General features: G+C 37.0%; 4 protein-coding genes across 4 annotated transcripts; 2 read left to right on the forward strand and 2 right to left on the reverse strand.

The window, feature by feature from the left end:
• Positions 1-547: 547 nt before the first annotated feature.
• LOC123004547 (protein yellow-like) lies at positions 548-4,906 on the forward strand. The gene is made up of 2 exons (XM_044397889.1): positions 548-1,269; positions 3,836-4,906. The coding sequence occupies exons 1-2, from the start codon at positions 663-665 to the stop codon at positions 4,681-4,683; spliced, it is 1,455 nt and encodes a 484-aa protein (XP_044253824.1). The 5' UTR covers positions 548-662; the 3' UTR covers positions 4,684-4,906.
• A 60-nt stretch (positions 4,907-4,966) lies between these two features.
• LOC123004545 (E3 ubiquitin-protein ligase SMURF2) lies at positions 4,967-10,968 on the reverse strand. The gene is made up of 8 exons (XM_044397887.1): positions 10,839-10,968; positions 10,667-10,705; positions 10,369-10,611; positions 7,976-8,334; positions 7,522-7,924; positions 7,301-7,470; positions 6,442-7,247; positions 4,967-6,388 (listed from the first exon to the last, which is right to left on the reverse strand). Exons 1-8 carry the CDS (start codon positions 10,891-10,893, stop codon positions 5,743-5,745), a joined length of 2,721 nt encoding a protein of 906 aa, XP_044253822.1. The 5' UTR covers positions 10,894-10,968; the 3' UTR covers positions 4,967-5,742.
• An 803-nt stretch (positions 10,969-11,771) lies between these two features.
• Positions 11,772-13,599, forward strand: LOC123004546 (signal recognition particle subunit SRP68). The gene is made up of 2 exons (XM_044397888.1): positions 11,772-11,946; positions 11,999-13,599. The coding sequence occupies exons 1-2, from the start codon at positions 11,856-11,858 to the stop codon at positions 13,597-13,599; spliced, it is 1,692 nt and encodes a 563-aa protein (XP_044253823.1). The 5' UTR covers positions 11,772-11,855.
• Positions 13,600-13,718: 119 nt separating this feature from the next.
• LOC123016402 (ralBP1-associated Eps domain-containing protein 1) lies at positions 13,719-18,032 on the reverse strand. The gene is made up of 3 exons (XM_044416773.1): positions 17,852-18,032; positions 17,385-17,799; positions 13,719-15,247 (listed from the first exon to the last, which is right to left on the reverse strand). The coding sequence occupies exons 1-3, from the start codon at positions 17,999-18,001 to the stop codon at positions 13,995-13,997; spliced, it is 1,818 nt and encodes a 605-aa protein (XP_044272708.1). The 5' UTR covers positions 18,002-18,032; the 3' UTR covers positions 13,719-13,994.
• Between the last annotated feature and the right edge of the window lie 326 nt (positions 18,033-18,358).

Consider the following 18,358-nt stretch of genomic DNA (forward strand, 5'->3'; position numbering starts at 1 on the left):
TCTTTTCTAGTCTTGTTTGGTTTTTTTGTTGTTTATTATATAAGCAATGAGTTTTCACTTTTGCAATCCTATTATTTGATTTTTTATTCAAAACTGTAAAATTATTTGTTTCGAGCCTATACAAAAAATTTAGAAAAAAATTCAGTATTTCGATTTTTTGCCCGATTTTTCCCACAAATCCCACGAACAGTAATTACTTCCTCTTGTAATCCTCTTAGAAAGTGGTCTATCAAGCACCACAATGATCTATCGACCGATAAAGAGATACCAGAGCATTCTTATCCAACAACAACAAAGCCGATAGCCTCCAGAAAATTTCAAACAAACTTTCCACTGGCCAAGTTTTATTTATCTATGCAGTAACTCAAGCGTAATAAATAAAACACACCAAACCAGTTTAAAGACGATCTAACAACCAATTGAAGATAAAAAAAACAATTTGATACCGAATCAAAAAATGTAAATCGTGCTTGATCCCAATCGTGCATACCCACACCCATTGTCCCTTCTCTTTTCCGATTTTTGATCAAAAATGCTTTAACTTCTTAAGACCCATCAGTAGTCAAAATGCGTCACTCAACTGACTCACTTCTATTAGCAAGTCCCCTCATATAAAACCGTTGCACACTCAAAGTACTCTTAGTTGAACTTGACCACTCGCAATGAACACTCTCACCTTCCTCCTGTTCACCTTTTTCACCTCAATCCACACTCAAACGAGCAAATTTTACGTCATCCGACAATGGAAGTACCTCAATTTCACTTGGCCGGACGAGGACACCCTCAAGACGGCCACCGCCACCGGAGACTACATCCCGGAGAATACCATCGTTTCCGGGATTAAGTACTTCGAGGATTACTACTACTTGACGCTCCCCAGGATGAAGAAGGGAGTACCAGCGACGCTAGCAAGGATCAAAGCTGGGCCCACACAGGACACGGCGCCGCCCTTGGAGCCCTTCCCCTCCTGGGAGATGAACCGAATCGGGGGGGATTGTAACAATTTGCAAAATGTGCAAAACGTGGAGATTGACACCAAAGGCCAAGTGTGGATTATTGATGGAGGAAGAGTGCAAACGTTGATGGAACCCATAGTGAAGTGCGGACCCAAGTTGGTAGTGTTTGGGTTAAGGGAGGGAAGGGTGACCACGGTGTTCAATTTCCCGGAGGAGGTGGCGGCGAGAAACGGGAGTTTTTTATACGATATTGTTGTGGATGACACCGACGGGGGGTTTGCCTATATTACGGATAATAGCGCCACTGATCCAGGTAAAAAAACAACAAAGTCCAAAAATTATACATTAGCTAATTAATTTAGCATTATTAACAAATATAAACCCATCAAATGCTTCTCTTATATTTATGTGTGATTTTCATTAAAATTGCTCACAATTAAGCTTGTTTTTTTTAATTTTAATTATTTTAATTGAGAATATAAACAAATTAAATAAAGCAGCCAACAGCTGTAACCGTAATACGTAATTTTCCAAAGATATAAAAGTTGTAAAATGAGAAGTTGTAGTAAATTTAACCTTTATGCAATTATGAAACTGCAATTCCAATTACAGTAAACAGACAAACAATAAATATAAATTACAATCAGTGGCTTGAGGCTAAAGTTTCGTGCAAAAACTGCAAGCAATAATTATATCGTAATTACGTTCTTTAATTACTCATTAATTAAAGAAGTACATTAGGATATTATACCATAATAGCTATACAGTGTTTCTCCAGATATGTGAAACGACTTTTGTAAAATATAAACAATTCTCGATTAAAATTTTAATTTTTTGGGGTTTAGCTCTGCTTGGTTAACGACTAATTTCTAAGTTTTGAAAAATCAAGTATCCCTTGGAAAATTTCAAAAAATACTATTTTTCTGTAAGTGCCTTTTATGTGGCAAAAAAAAGGTGTTTAGGCCCCTATACCCACCAAATTTCAAAAACATCGGCCAACTATAATTTTTCATTTTTTTTTTCAAAATATAATTAAAAAACTGTTAAAAAAATTCTTTGTGTGAAATAAACATAAAAAAATCATAGTTGGCCAATAATTTTGTAATTTGGTGTAAAGGCCGAGATGTTGATTCCAAATAACTTTTCTTCATAACTTTTTGTGGTATTTACCACATAAAAAGCACTTTACAGTAAAATAAGTTTTTTGAAAATTTCCAAGACATACTCGTACTTGATTTTTCAAAATTAAAATTGCGTTAGAAATTAGTCTTTAACCAAACAAGCCTGAACTCAAAAAAAATAAAATTTAAATCAAGAATTTTTTATCTTTTGCAAGAGTCATTTCATCTGTACGGAGACACACTGTATACGAAACCCTCAAAAAACATCATGAAAGGCGGTAGCAAAATATTTACATATAAAATAAAAATAATTTAAAAAAAATTACCATTTAAGTTGGTAATAAACGTACTCCGATTAAAAAATGGATCTGACAGCGTTGTAAATACAGTAAAAATTGATTATTCCTAAAAGCCCACAAACCGTTTCTTAGGGAAAACCAAGACGACAGAAAAAAATATTACACAGTGTTGTCATATATCTGCAAACGTTAGTATAACATATTGCTAGATGCAAAAATAAGCAGCAGATGCATCAACATTTATTCATCATTAATATATCAAACGATAAGTTGAGAAAAAAAAATTGAGAAAATGTGAATTGAAAAACTTACCAAAGTAAGTTTGTAGCTTCAGATTTTGTAAAATATGACCTTAAGCATTTTTTCAACATTTTTCTTATATTCTGAGTAAGTAATGGTAGGCCAATTTTCAAACACCCTGTATTTATAAAAAAAAGTACAAAATTCAAACTTATTTACTTTGTTGGCAAATTTTGATGTAGAGATACATAACGCATAAATTATGTGAAAATAAAAGGATGTTAAAGTAAATGTCAAGTCAAATATTAAACTGAAAGTAATTAAAGTATGAGTCACAATCTACGAAATTAGTAGAAACATCCGTAAATTTCAAACTTTTTAATAAAAAAATCACGAACTACGATTGCAACGTAACAGTAAAACTGTGTTTCGGCATTGTTAATATTCAAGAGATACGGGACGAGCACAGTTTTAACAATTACAAGTACGGCAAAAGTCACTGACATGAGTATAGAATATGGAAGAATAATGTAAAACGACAGTTGCAAAAAATTGTTGGTTCTTCTTTAAGGACCTTTTAGTTAATCAAGTGTTCCTTTTTACTATTGTCCGAACAAATATAACCACTTAATATGATTGTTATGTTCATTTAAAATTAAATTGATTAATAAATGAGGATAGTAACATTAAACATCATTAAAAATTAGGAGTGAATAAGATAATTTAAATTTTGTTATATTACTTCTAAAAAAAGTATGTTTCTGTGTATTTTTTGTGAAATAAGATGTTTTTCTACAAATACATTTAGCAAACTGCTTTATTTACCATAAATTACCATTAGGAAAATACGTAAACTTTGACATTTTCTTAATTTTATTATATTGTTCTGTCCTCAAAATTTTTACGTATAAACAATAAGTCGTAAAAAACTAATTAACGTTGTAGTAAACATTATAGCATTGCGGTTGGTTGAATAACAGATAAATAAATAAAAAATGAGCAAAACAATTGTAATTGTATTACAAAAGAATGAAGAAATCTGTAAAAATATAATTCACACTTTTTTCTTCTAGTGTTCCCAATTTGTTACCGACCACTCCCACTACATGACATAAGACACACAAATTTATTATTTATAACATTTTCCATTCATATTTCAACAAAGGAGTGGCATTTTTATTTTTTATTATGTCATCACAGTTTTTATTTTTTTTTTCAGGAATAATCGTCTTCTCGGTGAAAGAGAACCGTTCGTGGAAAATCCGCTCCCAAACCATGTCGGCCGACCGCTCCGCCACCCTTTTTTCCGTCAACGGTGTCCCCATCTCGGCCCCCATCAACATCGCCGGCATTGCCTTAGGCCCCAAAATTCACACAAACGATGACAAACTCGTAGTCAATGAAGACCGGGAAGTTTACTTCAGCCCCCTGTCAAGCCTCCACCTCTACTCTATCAACACTTCAAGCCTCCGCAACTCTTCCAACACGTCCATCAAAGACTTGGGGTTGAAGTCGTCACAGTCGGTGGGGATGGTTATGGACAACCAGGGGATTCTCTACTACACCCTATTGGGCAACAACGCTGTTGGTAGATGGGACAGTCGCACTCCATTCCAATCGGGCCAAAAATTAATTGCCCAAGACAGCAAACACCTCGAGTGGCCCAACTCTCTAACGTTGGATACAAGTGGAAACTTGACAGTGCTTATGAACCGGCTCAATAGATTTATTTATGATGAGTTTGATTTAAGCGAGTATAATTTTAGACTGATAACAGCTTTCGTGGGTGGGAAAAATTACTTATATGATGATAATTTCAATTATGATTTAAACAGGGGCGAAAGGATGTTTCATAATGAGAGTAGAATGACACCAGAGCCACTTCCGAGTCCTGAACCGGAGCCACAAGCCGACTATCACGATCATAATCATGAAAACGATCATGATCATGATCACATGACATCAACAACAATGAGCAATCACGTCAAAATAGTTAAATCCTCGAGTCATAAATTAGCGAGTAGTTTGTTTACATTAATTTTATGTTTTTTGGTTGTGCGAAGATAAAACAAGTTCGGGAATTTTCAATCGGGTTGCTCAAAATGGCGACTGAATGGCCATTTTGAGATTGTAAATAGTTATAATAATTAATAACACTGTTTCTGTGTAGTATAGTCATTAGCATAAATCAGTTTGTTTTGTTTTGTAATCATTAATACTGTTGCGTTGTTGTATAGTTGTTTTTTTAGTTACCAAAGCCATTTAACACGTAATAAAAAAGCGAAATCAAGTCGTCGCACCTTATTTTTCCTTTTGTTTAATGGACATAGGACGTAGTAAAATTTCCCGATTATAAAATAGTTTAAAATATATTCATCTGGATGCAATATACAAATAAATCTTAACATAAACACCACAAATAAATTATCACTAAAAATGAACAAGACGTATTGAGAAAGGGAACAAAACCAACCAAAAATTATGTACATCGAGGAGTATTCTTGCAGTGATCATGAAAAAACTAAATTGTAACTTAAAAAATATCATTGTGATACAATCAAGTGCTGTTGAAAAACTCGTTTATCACTATAACATTACATTATTGCTTTGTGTATACTTATTTTAAAATAGAAAAAAATTTACAAAGTAGATAACAAAGGGTGCAAAAGTTAAAACTATGTACAAATGGATAAATTATAGAAAAAAATCACAATACCGCTTATCAACTCATTAAACCTACTCATAAATCAGTTCGCGTGTATGAAATATTTACAGAAAAAGAATCACAAAACAAATACTCCATTTCCTCCGAGGAAACTACATAAAAATATATTTGTCTTTTTTACTGAGATAAACATCATCATTAATTAACAATAGCTACAATAGAATCTTTATTGTTGATTTAAAGCACTTTTGGCCATCAATTTAGGCATTTACTATCACCAACGTGTTGGATTTTCGGAAAACAAATTTGGTATTAAAGCGAGCTACGAGCGTGAAATGACTAGCTTTAGGCACTTTTGAACCGTGAGAGCTAAGCAAGGCACTCTTCAGTCTTTCCCAAGACCAATGATATGCGAAAAACAATTTCAAAGTTGTTTAAAATAACAACTTGTTTCACTATTATCACTCCACGGCAAACCCGCACGTTTCCTCCACAGCCTGTGTCAACTTATCGGCCAACGTCTGATAACTATCATAGGGAGGAATATCAATTCTATTAAAACAAGTATGTGCTTTAGGCAAATTCTGCGGTGAACAATCTATACAGTGTATAGTAAAAAGCCTAGGTCCCGCCGCTCCCGTACTCCCTTGCAAAGCCTTAAAACCTTGAAGGGGCACTCGAGACGACCCTGTAACAAACTGCAACAACCTCGCCCTCATCTCCTCCGAATACGACTCCACCACTTGCCAAAACCATTGAACAACTGGGGTTTCCTGTGTACAGTGTTTGAGTCGCGTGTGACTACGCCAATCGGCGATGTCTATAGAACCGATTCCGCTTATCACTAGTTCTAGTTCGCGTTCGTCAAAAGCTCGAAGAAGAGAGGGAGGAATCAGTTCGGTGAAACCTTTCTGAAGTGCGAGGAATTGTTGCTCAATACCGCGCATAAAACGATAATTTACGTAAAGTTTAACGTATTCGCGTTTGTTGTCTTCGGTTACTGGAATGGTGGCGCCGCTCGGTTTCAGTTCGTGGACTTTAATAATACCGAAACTGTTGTTCTCGACGGAGAAGGTGGTGTCAAGAACGCCGTCGATGTTATTCTCGCTATTAAAAAAAAATCAATTAAAAACTTGTGTTTGATTTATTAAAATACATACAGCATCCAGGTGAGACTCCTGTGCAGTTCGGGATCCACCCCTTCGATATCTTGCAACGTGATTGGTTTATTTAGCAACTGTTTATAAAACGGCAACGTAAACCCTCCCTCCAATTGATGATTATGAAACACTGCAATCCCCAAAATCCTCCCAACAAAATGAAAATACGACAAATGTTCCGGATTTACCGCCGAATCCGGATTAATCTGCAACGTATAATGATCATCGCGACTGTACTGAAACAACCCGTATTGAGGATTCAACATTTCCCGCGATAATAAATGCAACCACTCGCGTGCAACTCCCCCGTAATCCAACCCTTCCTCACCCTTAAACTTCACCATCAGTCTTTTACGCATATCTTTCGGTCGCATTTTCATTATAAGTCTATAACTCTCTTCAAACACTTCATTTCGCGAAACTTCAAGTCTACAATGACCACTTTGCGGCTGTAATGCCGTCAATTCCGCCCTCAAAGTCTTCAATTTCGCAACTAAATCGCGCCGGTATTTCGGTAAATGATCGCAATCGTTGAGAAGACCTTGAGGAAGCTCCTCAACTATCCTCGGTCTGGGTGAAAGCGGTGCTGGGTTTTGAGGTGCAGCAGTTGTTGTCGTTGTCGTAACCGTTGTCGTCGAAGTTGAAGCTGATGTTGTACTTGCTGTTGTCGTAGTAGGTGTTGTTCTAGTTGTGGGAGTTGTCGTTGAAGTGGCGCTAGCTCTGCGCAAAATATTATTGAGTATTTGAGTGTTGAGACGGGGATCGGTGAATTGAGTCGTCCGGTTGTTGTGGTCAACAAAATATATCTATCAAAAAAATAATAATAATAAAAGATTTAAGAGTCGTGGGGAGTTAATACCCGTCCTGAGGCTGTTTGACGCATCTCCCAACCGGGAGGTAGAGGACCCAAATGGTCCAAAGCCAGACTCAATGGAGCTAAATCTTTGGGTATTCGAGGGTCGTGCCACGTTGATACACCGGTGGGAATGTGGTAGAAGTACACCTGTCCCTGTTGAGTTGTTCTCAACTCTGTAATTCATTTTTTTAATTTTTCATTTTTAATTAGATAAATCAACAAACCATAACCGGGAGGCAAATCCAGCTTGCTGTTTTGCGTCACTGGCCCTTGCGCCGTCCCCCCCGAATTCCTGTTGTTCCTCCCTGACCTCCTCCTACTACTCCCGTCTCGCCTTTCCTCCGTACTCCTCTGCCTCCTTTCGCCACGTACGATAGCCCTTTGCCCTATCTGGGGACTCACAATGTTCGCATTTTCCCCATTAGGGACGTTACAACTGATGTTATTAGGGGCCGAAACTACAGACGTCGAAGTTGGCGATAACGTTATAAAATTGTTTCTATTGTCGGTTGTTTGAGGCGTGGATGTGGTTTTTTGTGGACTGACCACAGGCGACACCGGTGATGTACTCGAACTGGGGGTTAAAGTCTCCCCTGTGTTATTGTTTAATATTTCCGGTACGCCCATCTGTCACAATTTTATTAATTAATTAACACATAAAATTGTCAATTGTTATACCTGAGTGCCCCCTATCGTATTTTCATTATTGGTGTTATTATTCTCGTTTTGGTGTGTGGACCTCCTTCTTGCCTTATTCGTCGATTGCGGTTTAATCCATTGTGTAGATCTAGTAAGGTGATTAACGTAGTAGGGCCTCCCGTTGTCCGTCCTCCTCTCCTCCCAACCAGGAGGCAAATCATCGTTATTGGAGGGTGAAGAATCACGATCGGCCGGCCCTCGAAGTTCTCCTTGAGGGCCGACAACGGCCAGTGGCGTACCGCTACAAGGACCATCGCGCGATAACAACGAGATGATTATTTGACCTTTAACAGGTTCGCTGTCGGCTGGACAAGCCTTCCCCAAATCCAAACATTGATCTAGAAATTGAATCGTTACGGTACTGCACACATGATGCGACATATGGTTGAGTAATAGAAATAACGGTTACGGTACTGTGTATGGTAGAAAGTGAGCGGAAATGCGAAAAATTCGCTTTTTAAAAACAGAAGATATGATAAACGGAAATGGATCAGATCGATTTCCGTGTTACATAACTGTGTCACATACACACACACACACACACACGTGCTAGGATGTCAATTTTTTGCTTCTCTTGTATTTTAATGATTCATGAGCAACACGCAAAAATGTGAGACTTTTAATAATTTTACAAACGATGTAGATACGGTATGTCATTGTGCTTATTTTTTTAATGAAAAATTCCTTTTATTTGTTTATGGTGATAATATTGACAAGTTAAACAATGTAATAAAAGATAAAAATATGCATAACATTGATATTCTATAGCTAAATAAGTCACACAAGAAGATGGGATTATTATCCATTATTATTGATTATTATTAAATTAGTCCCAAGTAATTACTAATTATTAATGAGCACCCTTCTTAATGTAAACTAAATCTTTGTTGTTGAATAAAACAATTATTAAAACATCCGCAATAAAAATAAAATTCGGTTTATTAACGTCCTTAATTCGTGTTAAAATTCTTTACAAATAGTAAAAAATCACAGTTAGCAGCTAATACCAAAACACCTGTTGTTGATTATTTAATTACTTATAACGACTGTTTATTACGTGAAAAATGTTATATTACAAGTTTTGCTATTTTTGCATTACAATTTGGCCTAAATAAGGTAACAGCTTCGCAAACAACTTTATCGCAAATGTCATCTGTGTGATAAATTATAACATTAGATATTACATATTTTGCTACGATGTAAAGATGACAAAGCTTGCAGAAATAGGTATGATATTATTATAAGAAATGCAAACCGCCAAGTTATTGAGAACTGTCTTATCAAAACACGAGATACAATATTGAAATTATGAGGCTTTTATTTTTAGGTAATTTAAACTTAATGACGAAAAAATTATAAAAAAATAATTTATAATAAAAGAATTGGTCAAATTCACTATTCTGATTGCAAAAAAGTCAAGAATTTAAAGTTTGTAGTGTACAAATTTGAGTTTCTCTTTCAAAATTGCGATTTTATATTATTTCAAGACAAAAGCGTTGAAAAAACTCCAATTTTTTTGTTACCAATTTTAATTTTTTTAAAATAAAATTTAAAAAAAAATGTTTAAAAACACTTGATCGTCATATTGTCACTTATTCATGAAAACTGTTAAATGAGATGTCTCAAGTCCCAATTTTTATTATCACGTTGTGGTTTTTAATCCTTAACCTTTCCAATTGCGTCAATTACTTATTAAACACCCCATATATCGGCAAAATCGTCATTGCCTCGTCGCTTAATATGGATTTCAAATTGATTGATTGGCTCGATTTACACTTCCTGTTGATGACAAGAGCCCGAGTTTCATACTACCAACAGTGAAATAAATAAAACATTATTCATCACATTCATTCTCTTTCAAAGTACCTACTCCAAAGCGTAATACCAAAAAAAAAATGATTTTTTTTACACAATAGTTACGCAAACCGTTATTACATGACACGCATCGAATTGAAAGTAATTTATTTTTATTAAAATCCTTTTCCGGTGTGACATTGGTTGGAAATCGAGTCGTTACGGCCCGCTAACTACACGTTGATTTTTTCCATCGATTTTGCGACGAAAAGGAGGTTTTACCTCGACAAAATCGATGCACGTTTAATATTTTAAATTGCAGTTTTACCTTGAATCAGGAAAAATAAACATAAAAATTAGCCTCTGTGCGGAATAATAGAAATAATGAAATGAGTGTGGCGACGACTCAACTTTCTCAATTAAATTTTAATTTAGAATCGCCGGCTCGAATTATCTTTAATGGGTTGTGACAACAGATGTTGTAGAAAATTTCAATGAGTGCAACAATAGCTCATTTGAGATAATTGATAATTCGAAAAATCGGGTCTTATTGCCGTTATCGCTAATTTGGGACTCACATCCGGTGTCTCTCAGCCTCTGGATGTGCGAATTGACAATCCGGACGCAGCCCAAGAACCCGCTCCCCTGCTTCTTGATGACTTTGCGGTGGTTCCACACTGAAATCGTAATGGAATCATTCCGCCCGATGTACAAATCGTAGTGTGAGTTCCATTTCGGCTCTAGTGTGTTTTTAACAAACTCAGTCGAATGACATTGTCCACTACCATCCACTGAAATCTTCGCGAAAGGGTCTGGAAGTCCTGCGAAAAAACGCATCAAAACGCCACTCCCACACCCACCCTTGCACCAACTTACGGAACAAATCCTTCCGGACCAAATTCCTCGCACAAAGAACTGGAAAAGACACAAGTTACATCACAATTTTGTTAACTTGGGAGGTCCCCCAATGAGGCCATATTGTTTGACAGTTGGACAATGCGGTATTTTCGACCGCACTTTCCGGAAAAAGCACCCAACTTGTACTTACTCGTCAACCGAATTTTTTGGGCACCATTTCGACGACTCGATGGAGCGTTGGACATTTTCAAAATTGCTCGATTTTTGTCAACACCATCACTCACCTCTCACACACAACGCCATTTTTGAACGACGCGACGCGAGCGACACCTAACGCAACCTAAAATGGCGCCAAGCACAAATATTTTTCGTAAGTCAACAACAATAAAGTGCTAGTGATGTGGGCGCAAATTACCCCAACAATTGTACTAAAGTCGTCAAAACAGTGATTAACACACCAAATTTCAAAAAAAATAATTTGAAATAGTAACTTTTGAATTAAAAATTGAGCAAAAATAGAGGAAGCAACTATCTATTTAAAAAAAAAAAAAAAAAGGCACTTAATTAATAAACCCGCCCATTCGCCTCATGTCCTCACGGGACAGCTCAATGTTGTCCAAAGTAAAAAAAATTATAACACAATTAAAAGAACAAATAACAACAAATTTTCTAAATTTTTTGGTCATTTTTGAAAGACTGTATCTCATCGAAAAATAGTCGTATCTAGATTTTTTTTAACTATTCTAAGGCTTTATGTTTCTAGTTTTGAGATTTTTTGACATTTTTTTTTTCTGTGCTACAGTTCTCACGCAAGCGCAGGAAATAGCGCGAGAAAAAAAATTGAAAATTTCTTTCGTTTTTGTCTTTGGTCGTCGGACTTGGGGATGTGCCGGATACCCTGTTCATGTGGCTTTAATATGCTATTTTCATATTCTCTTAAAGTTTGTTTTTTAATTATTTATATGCGTGTGGATCAATTAATAATTAATAATAATAATAATCAAGTTATCAATCAAGTAAATAACTTTTATCAGTTACAGTGACCTGAATCCTGTTATTTTAGATACAAAATGAGAGATGACACTACCGTTTGTAATTGCAGTTTTCTATAAATGTGATACACGTTTTGACATTTGTGGATTTATATCAGTGTGAGGACAAATCTATATAAAAAAAATATCCGAAATCAATTAAAATCGTCTACATAATGGTCACCGAAGAGCCCACCGAAAACCCCGTCGTCGACGACACTAAATCCACAAAAAAACCGGATCCTTTAACGCCCTTCACTCTTGAAAGTAAGTTTTATCAAATCTAACCTCACTTTTCTACCATCTGTTACACTTCCAGTCCTCAAAGTGATCAAAAACGCCCAACAACAGCACGGCCTCCGGCACGGCGACTTCCAGCGCTACCGAGGCTACTGTTCTCGCCGCATCCGGCGCCTCCGTAAAGTCCTCAAGCTGCCCCAAGGCGATCGACGCCACTTCAAAAAACGCGACGTCACAGAGGGCCACATTATCGACAAAAAAGCCGACGAGCGCTACCTGGAGATCCCTCTGATGCTCTCCGAGCGCTGCTGGGCTTACGCTATGCAACTACGCCAAGAGGCCAATACCGAACCTAGGAAAAAGTTTCACCTGATTCAGAAACTACGCAAGGCTTGCGTCTACGCCCTCCAACTGGAAGAATTATGCCAACAGGAGCGGTGCGACGCCAGAACTAAACTCGAATCGCAAGCTTACGTGGCGTGGATTCAGGGTAGTCTCCAATTTGAGCTCCAAATCTGGCTCAAAGCCACTGAAAATCTGAAAAAGGCGCAAATGATTTACGAGAAACTCGCTTCAGCTTTGCCGGAAAACGAGCAAGCGCCTTATAAACAAAGGGTGGTGGAGATTACTCCCAGTTTGCGTTACTGCGCTTATAATATTGGGGATGAGAAAGCTGTTGATTTATTAGAATTGAGGAGTCAAGGGGTTTTGGATAATTTCGACGCTTTGGTGTCCCAATCCAAGCAAAAAACTGAAGCGGTTCTCCACGAAGTGCAATGGTTTGGGATTAAAATCCCGGTCAGAATCGAACGAGTCAGACTGTTTCTTTTGAGTATTGAAGGTTTGGATGAATCTTTGATTCATGCTGAAAATAATCAAGCGAAAATTAAAATTCTCGAAAATTTATTTATCGATTTGAGGGACATTATTTCGCTAGCTCGAGACGTCGTAAGGACGGAAAAACAGGACCAACTCTTGCTGTCTTATTTGTTATCAATTCGAGTTGAGAGAACGTCCCAAAGACACTTACTATTAATGCAACAGACTCGAAAATCACAAGATTGTGTCCGTTTACTCGACATAATAATCCAACAAACGGGCGAGTTGTCTCAGAATGAGTCAATCAAAGACGTGAAACTCGCTCAGGATTATTACAACCAACAATTGCAAGCCTTCAAAGCATTGCGAGTTTATTTCCTTGCGAAAACGCAAGCGGCCCAAAAACGTTACAAAGAAGCCGCCGTTTTGTACGATTCTGCTTCCAAAGCCCTGAGTAAACTCCCAGCGAAAAATAAGTTTCTCAAAGAACTCGATGATTTATTAAAAAGTGTTAGAGAGAGCGTCGATGTTGATAAGATCACAGCTCAGGCTAACTGTGTTTTGGATCAGCAAGAAGATCAGATTCAAGTTCCTCAAAAGGTGTACAAGAGTAAGAAACCGTTAATTGAGCGTTTGGATGAGTTTAGAGAAGAGCCTCAATTGTTGAGTAAAAATCCGAATATTGTGAGTCTGCCTCCGGCTATGGAACCGATTCCTGCTAAACCGCTATTTTATGATTTGGCATTGAATTTTGTCGAGTTGCCGGATTTAACGGAAAAGTTGGAAGGAGGGCAGAAGAAGGAAAAGGGGGCGGGGATTTCTGGGTTTGTCAAAGGGTTGTGGGGGTGGGGGAAGAAGTAAAGGGTGGGGTTTGCGGTTTTGTATTGGAGAATAGGAATTTTAATTGTTTTTTTTTATCTTTTAGGAATCAAATATAATAATTAAGAAGATTGACGGTTTTTTCCTTAATTATTAATTATTTTTCAAGTATTTATTTAATCTTAAAATACAGTCTTCCTATAGCTACACGAAAAAATATAAGACTTTGCTGCAATAGAGCCATATATAATATAAACAACCTAAATTCTGACCAACATACATAAGATTTTCAAATTTGATTTGATAACGTCATATTAAAAAAATATTCTTTCACTCAATGATAAACTTAATTGAACAATTTAGGCAGTTTATGGCACTGTCGGCCTTAATAATACCTGGAGATTCAACTTAAATAACATTCTTTTGATTCATCCCAACTATCCCAAACTCATTTGCTTCTCTAATCTCAACTTAAGCGTCATTTTCTCCTCTCGAATATCGGCCAATTCCTGACTCAATTCCTGGCAGATCCTCAACAGCACCGTATTCTCCTCCTGTAACATCTGAAACAACTCCCATTTGGCCTTCTCGTCGCCGCCGTCTTGATTTTTCGCCGGTTTTCTATACACTTCAAACGCTCCGTGTTTCCTCGGCAATTCCGTAAACCTTGCAAAAATTTTCTTTCTCTCTGCTTCATACAAATCACCCGGAAAAATCCCCTCGTCCACATTTTCATACTTTTCGAAACTATCAAAATTGGCAAAGGCATCCCCTTCTGATCTCTGATTAATCAATTTCTTCGATTGGATATTGGGACTAACTCTGGGCGGGATTGTGGGCGGAGCCCCCAACTTACTCAACCTATTCAAATCGAGGGAGGAGCTTCGACCGTGACTTTTGAACGGTCTGGGCGGAGGCGGAGGAGGTTTTTCTTTTTTAGGCGGGGGAAACACGGGGAGACTCACTGGACCTTCATCACCCGTTTGAGTGGTGGGGGGTGGAGGGATGGCACCTGGACCCGGTATGCTGATTTTTTTCGGCTGTGGCCGTTGGATGGCGCTATTATCGGTGAATTTCTTGGGACTGTGCGCTTCAGCATTGTCGACAGAGTCTTCGCCAGGGGGCGCCATAGGGCACTCTGGAGTGATTCTCAAAGGGACCGGATGCAGGATTTTCGAGTCTTTATCGAGTGTGATTTTTTGGAAATCGAAATTAACCGGTTTGGGGCCGGGCGAGCTCACCGAACTCGTCGGACTGTCGACGAATTTCGTCCATTCTTTGGCGGTGTCTTTCGTCTGGGGGGAGAGCATTGGTTCGGTCTCGGGGCTAACGGAGAGGGGGGTTTCATTGCCTGGGATGAGAGTGGGAGGAAGGATGTCAGGGAGTTCGATGTGGTTGCGTCGGAGGACGACTAGATGCATCGCCGTGTTGAATTCCTGGAGGCTGAGGGCGCCGTCTTTGGTCACGTCGGCCAGCTGCCAGATTTTGCGGAGTTCGTGAACTGGAAGGCGGGATTTTTCGAAAAACATGCGAGCAACGGGACCGGCAAGTAAGGCGTTGGTGTCCGGTTGGAGGGAGCGGAATTGTTTCGTGTAATAATCGCGTTGTTCGGGATTGATCGTCCAGATTTCGGAGCTGACTTCTGTGTCTTCTTCGCTGCTATGGCGGTCGCTGGACTCTTCCTCCGTACCTGCCAATGGAAAATTTTAACACACATTTACAATGAGGTCGAATCTAGAAGTACACCAGGGCGGAGCCTAATTGCGCGCAAACATGAGAGGGGACGCGGAGCAGTGACATCCATTCTCGAATACTGAGATTCGTCACGCCACTGCTTGCAAAAACTCCCCTCTTTTTTAAAGTGGACGCATGCACGCCTAGGTGTGTACCTCCAGCTTTTACCCCACTCTAACCATAATGTGTATACATTAATTAAAAATGTGAAATACAGAGCAATAAGAAAAATTAAATTAGAATAGCCTTTTGCATTGCATATTACATATTTTTAATTTTTTAGTACATAATTATACAGGTGTTTCAGAACTTGCGCCACACAGAAAAAAGCCAAGTAAGGTAAGATATTAGGAACATGGAAAATTTGTTAAGAAAATTATATCTATGAAAATTTTAAAATTATGGGGTTTAAATTTTGCACTTTGACTCTAGAGGATGCGCCAAAACTCAGAGAAAATTTTCAAGTAAGGTAAGATACCAGGAACATGAAAAAAATGTTTAAAAAATTCTATCTGACAAAATATTTTGACATTTGACTTATCTATTTAATGATACTGATGATCTTTATAAGTTTTTTTACAATTATTTAGTAAAAGGACAAAAATTTTGCCAATAAAAGCCACAAATAACTTTGAACAGAGTTACAATTTAGCATACAGCTTCCTTGTTTCCTCATTTAATGGTCTATAGCAAAAAAACTTGGAAAATTATTTTTCCAACAGAAATAAATAGAGTCAAAGTGCAAACTTTAAACCCTTATAACTTCGAAACTTTTATAGATAAAATTTTTTTAACATTTTTTCCATGTTCCTGGTATCTTACCTTATATGACATTTTTCTCTGGGGCGCGAGTTCTGGCGCGCCCTGTATATTTATCTCAGTTACAAAAATAATTTTACATGTTTACTCAGTAGAAAGAAAAGTTGATTTTTCTCTTGATTTTGGACTTTTGGAATAATCTACTCTGCTTTTTAAGTCCTATCACATTGGCGGTTTTATTATTTTGACAATGATGTCACTTTGACAAATGAGTTTACGCAAGTTTGTGAAAAACATAATTTTAATAAACAGCAACTCAAAGAAACAGCTTAAAGATAAAAACCAGTCATTTTTAACAAGAACTATCATGATTTAATTAATAAATTAATTGTCAAAGTGACATATAGTTGTCAAATAAATAAAACCGTCAATGTGATAGGACTTAAAAAGCAGAGAAAAATTATTTTAAGTCGAAAATCAAGAGAAAAATTAACTTTTCTTTTCCTGAATCAGAATAATGAAGTTTTAAGTACAGATTTGTTCGTTTCAGATGAAGCAAAAAATGTTTTTCCTGTGCAGTTTTGGTGTAAAATCAAAGATAAAAAAAAATTTCTCCTTGTAAACTCAATCCGGGGACATACTGTATAATAAAAAATATCAAACGTCAAAAAATAAATGTCAAAATTTTTCGGCATTCTTTCTATGTTCCTGGTATCTTATTCAGTATTTTTCTCTAGGGTGCGAGTTCTGAAACAGCCTGTATAATTAAATGAAAATATAAAAAACATTATTGAACTAACTTTTATATTGTAAGACTATTAGAAATCATAAGACGTAAACAAATTAAGACGGAAAAAAGTTAGTCATTAGTTAAAAATTATGTTGAAAGAACATATTTTTACCAAAAAATAAATATCTCCTTTTTCAATACTAAATGTGAAACATTTCAAAATGAATTAAATTCATAACTTAACGAGTCATTAATTTTCATGTTTATCGAATTGTTTATTAACCAAAAATAATGTGTACTCCGCAACCACGCGTTGTAATATGTCGCAAGTATCCGTTTGGTAATTTAAATTAATTAAACAAAATTCATTAAAAGTACCCATTTTTGGAAAAATGAATGTAATGTGTCTGATTTGACAATACATTGATTATTTCGAAGCTCGAAATAAGTATGCGCAAATGCCGTCATACAAACACATTAATAACTCAATTGTTAATCAATTTCGTGACACCTGACTGTTTATTAAACAAAAATCGTTTTGCTTTTAATGATTAATTTTACCGAAACAATGGTTAATTATTTTACTCCATTACTTTAGACTTACCCAAAAGCTGTCTTTGTTCTTCTGAAACCAACCCCTGCCAAGCCCCCCCGATTGCCCAACTCCTATCCTGGACACTATTCGTTGGTGTAGGGCTATCAGACGCCGTACTGGAAATTTCAGGCGATCCATTCCTAACTATACTAAGCGTATCACTATCAACTTCCGAATCGGTGCTGTTCGCATCGATTTGGTCAACATAATTGGCATCGTTTCTCAGTTCGATTAAATCAGGAACTTGTGAATCACTCTCCAGATTATTCCAAGTAAACCTCGGCAAAGGCAGCTCCAAATTGGAAGTGACTACGTCGGCATTTATGGGCATGTTCGCCTGATAGGCCGCGACTAATTTCAAAGCGGAAAAAAATTGCTTTCTAGACAAACTGGTCGTGTTTTGGCCCCAACAGATCTCTGAAATCTGACAGCAGGAACGTCAAAAAGTGAGGTTAAAGGGAGAGAAAGCAACTCACTTGGGATATGATGTCTTCGGGCACGTTGCCAGACTTGATTAATTCGACGGTTTTGGTCAGGGAGGCGCTTCCGGATTTTTCCTCGTCGCAACAAAGAAAAACGTCGGAAAAATATCGTTGTAAAGTTTCTGACAGCTGTAACTCCTCCATTTTTGACAGCTGAAGGAGCAGGGGGGGCAACTTTCACCTTATCACTTTAGAATGTCACTAAAACTGTAAATTAAAAAAAATACAAAAAAAAAGACAAGAAACACAATTATAAATACTAAAACCATTTAAAAAATATATACATATTATATTATACACGGAGTCTAAGAAGTGTAACAATTTTTCACCTGGATTCTCATACCAACCGTGATAGACCAAAACATTTTGTTATTTATTAAACCAATTTTTTTTTGTTTCTTTATTACAGTAATTCACTTAATTTAGTTTTATACAATGTGTATAAAAAGTAATTGGCTTTAACCATGCTTCTGTATTTTTCAACATTTTTTTAGGATTGTA

The sequence above is a fragment of the Tribolium madens genome, unplaced genomic scaffold, assembly GCF_015345945.1.
Source record: "Tribolium madens isolate multiple individuals breed KSU strain unplaced genomic scaffold, Tmad_KSU_1.1 Scaffold_1;HRSCAF=32;Tcas5.2_LG8, whole genome shotgun sequence".
In the NCBI taxonomy this organism is placed as follows: domain Eukaryota; kingdom Metazoa; phylum Arthropoda; class Insecta; order Coleoptera; family Tenebrionidae; genus Tribolium; species Tribolium madens.

Excerpts from the sequence above, each read along its gene's own strand:
- LOC123004545 (XM_044397887.1), bottom strand. The coding sequence starts at position 10,893 with ATGTCCAACGCTCCATCGAGTCGTCGAAATGGTGCCCAAAAAATTCGG. Across the intron at positions 10,612-10,666 it reads GGTCCGGAAGGATTTGTTCC|GACTTCCAGACCCTTTCGCG; the intron begins GTAAGTTGGTGC and ends GTTTTTTCGCAG. Across the intron at positions 8,335-10,368 it reads GAGGCTGAGAGACACCGGAT|ATCAATGTTTGGATTTGGGG; the intron begins GTGAGTCCCAAA and ends TTCAATTTCTAG.
- LOC123004547 (XM_044397889.1), top strand. The coding sequence starts at position 663 with ATGAACACTCTCACCTTCCTCCTGTTCACCTTTTTCACCTCAATCCAC. Across the intron at positions 1,270-3,835 it reads TAATAGCGCCACTGATCCAG|GAATAATCGTCTTCTCGGTG; the intron begins GTAAAAAAACAA and ends TTTTTTTTTCAG.
- LOC123016402 (XM_044416773.1), bottom strand. The coding sequence starts at position 18,001 with ATGGAGGAGTTACAGCTGTCAGAAACTTTACAACGATATTTTTCCGAC. Across the intron at positions 17,800-17,851 it reads CCGAAGACATCATATCCCAA|ATTTCAGAGATCTGTTGGGG; the intron begins GTGAGTTGCTTT and ends TCCTGCTGTCAG. Across the intron at positions 15,248-17,384 it reads AGAACAAAGACAGCTTTTGG|GTACGGAGGAAGAGTCCAGC; the intron begins GTAAGTCTAAAG and ends TTCCATTGGCAG.
- LOC123004546 (XM_044397888.1), top strand. The coding sequence starts at position 11,856 with ATGGTCACCGAAGAGCCCACCGAAAACCCCGTCGTCGACGACACTAAA. Across the intron at positions 11,947-11,998 it reads AACGCCCTTCACTCTTGAAA|TCCTCAAAGTGATCAAAAAC; the intron begins GTAAGTTTTATC and ends TTACACTTCCAG.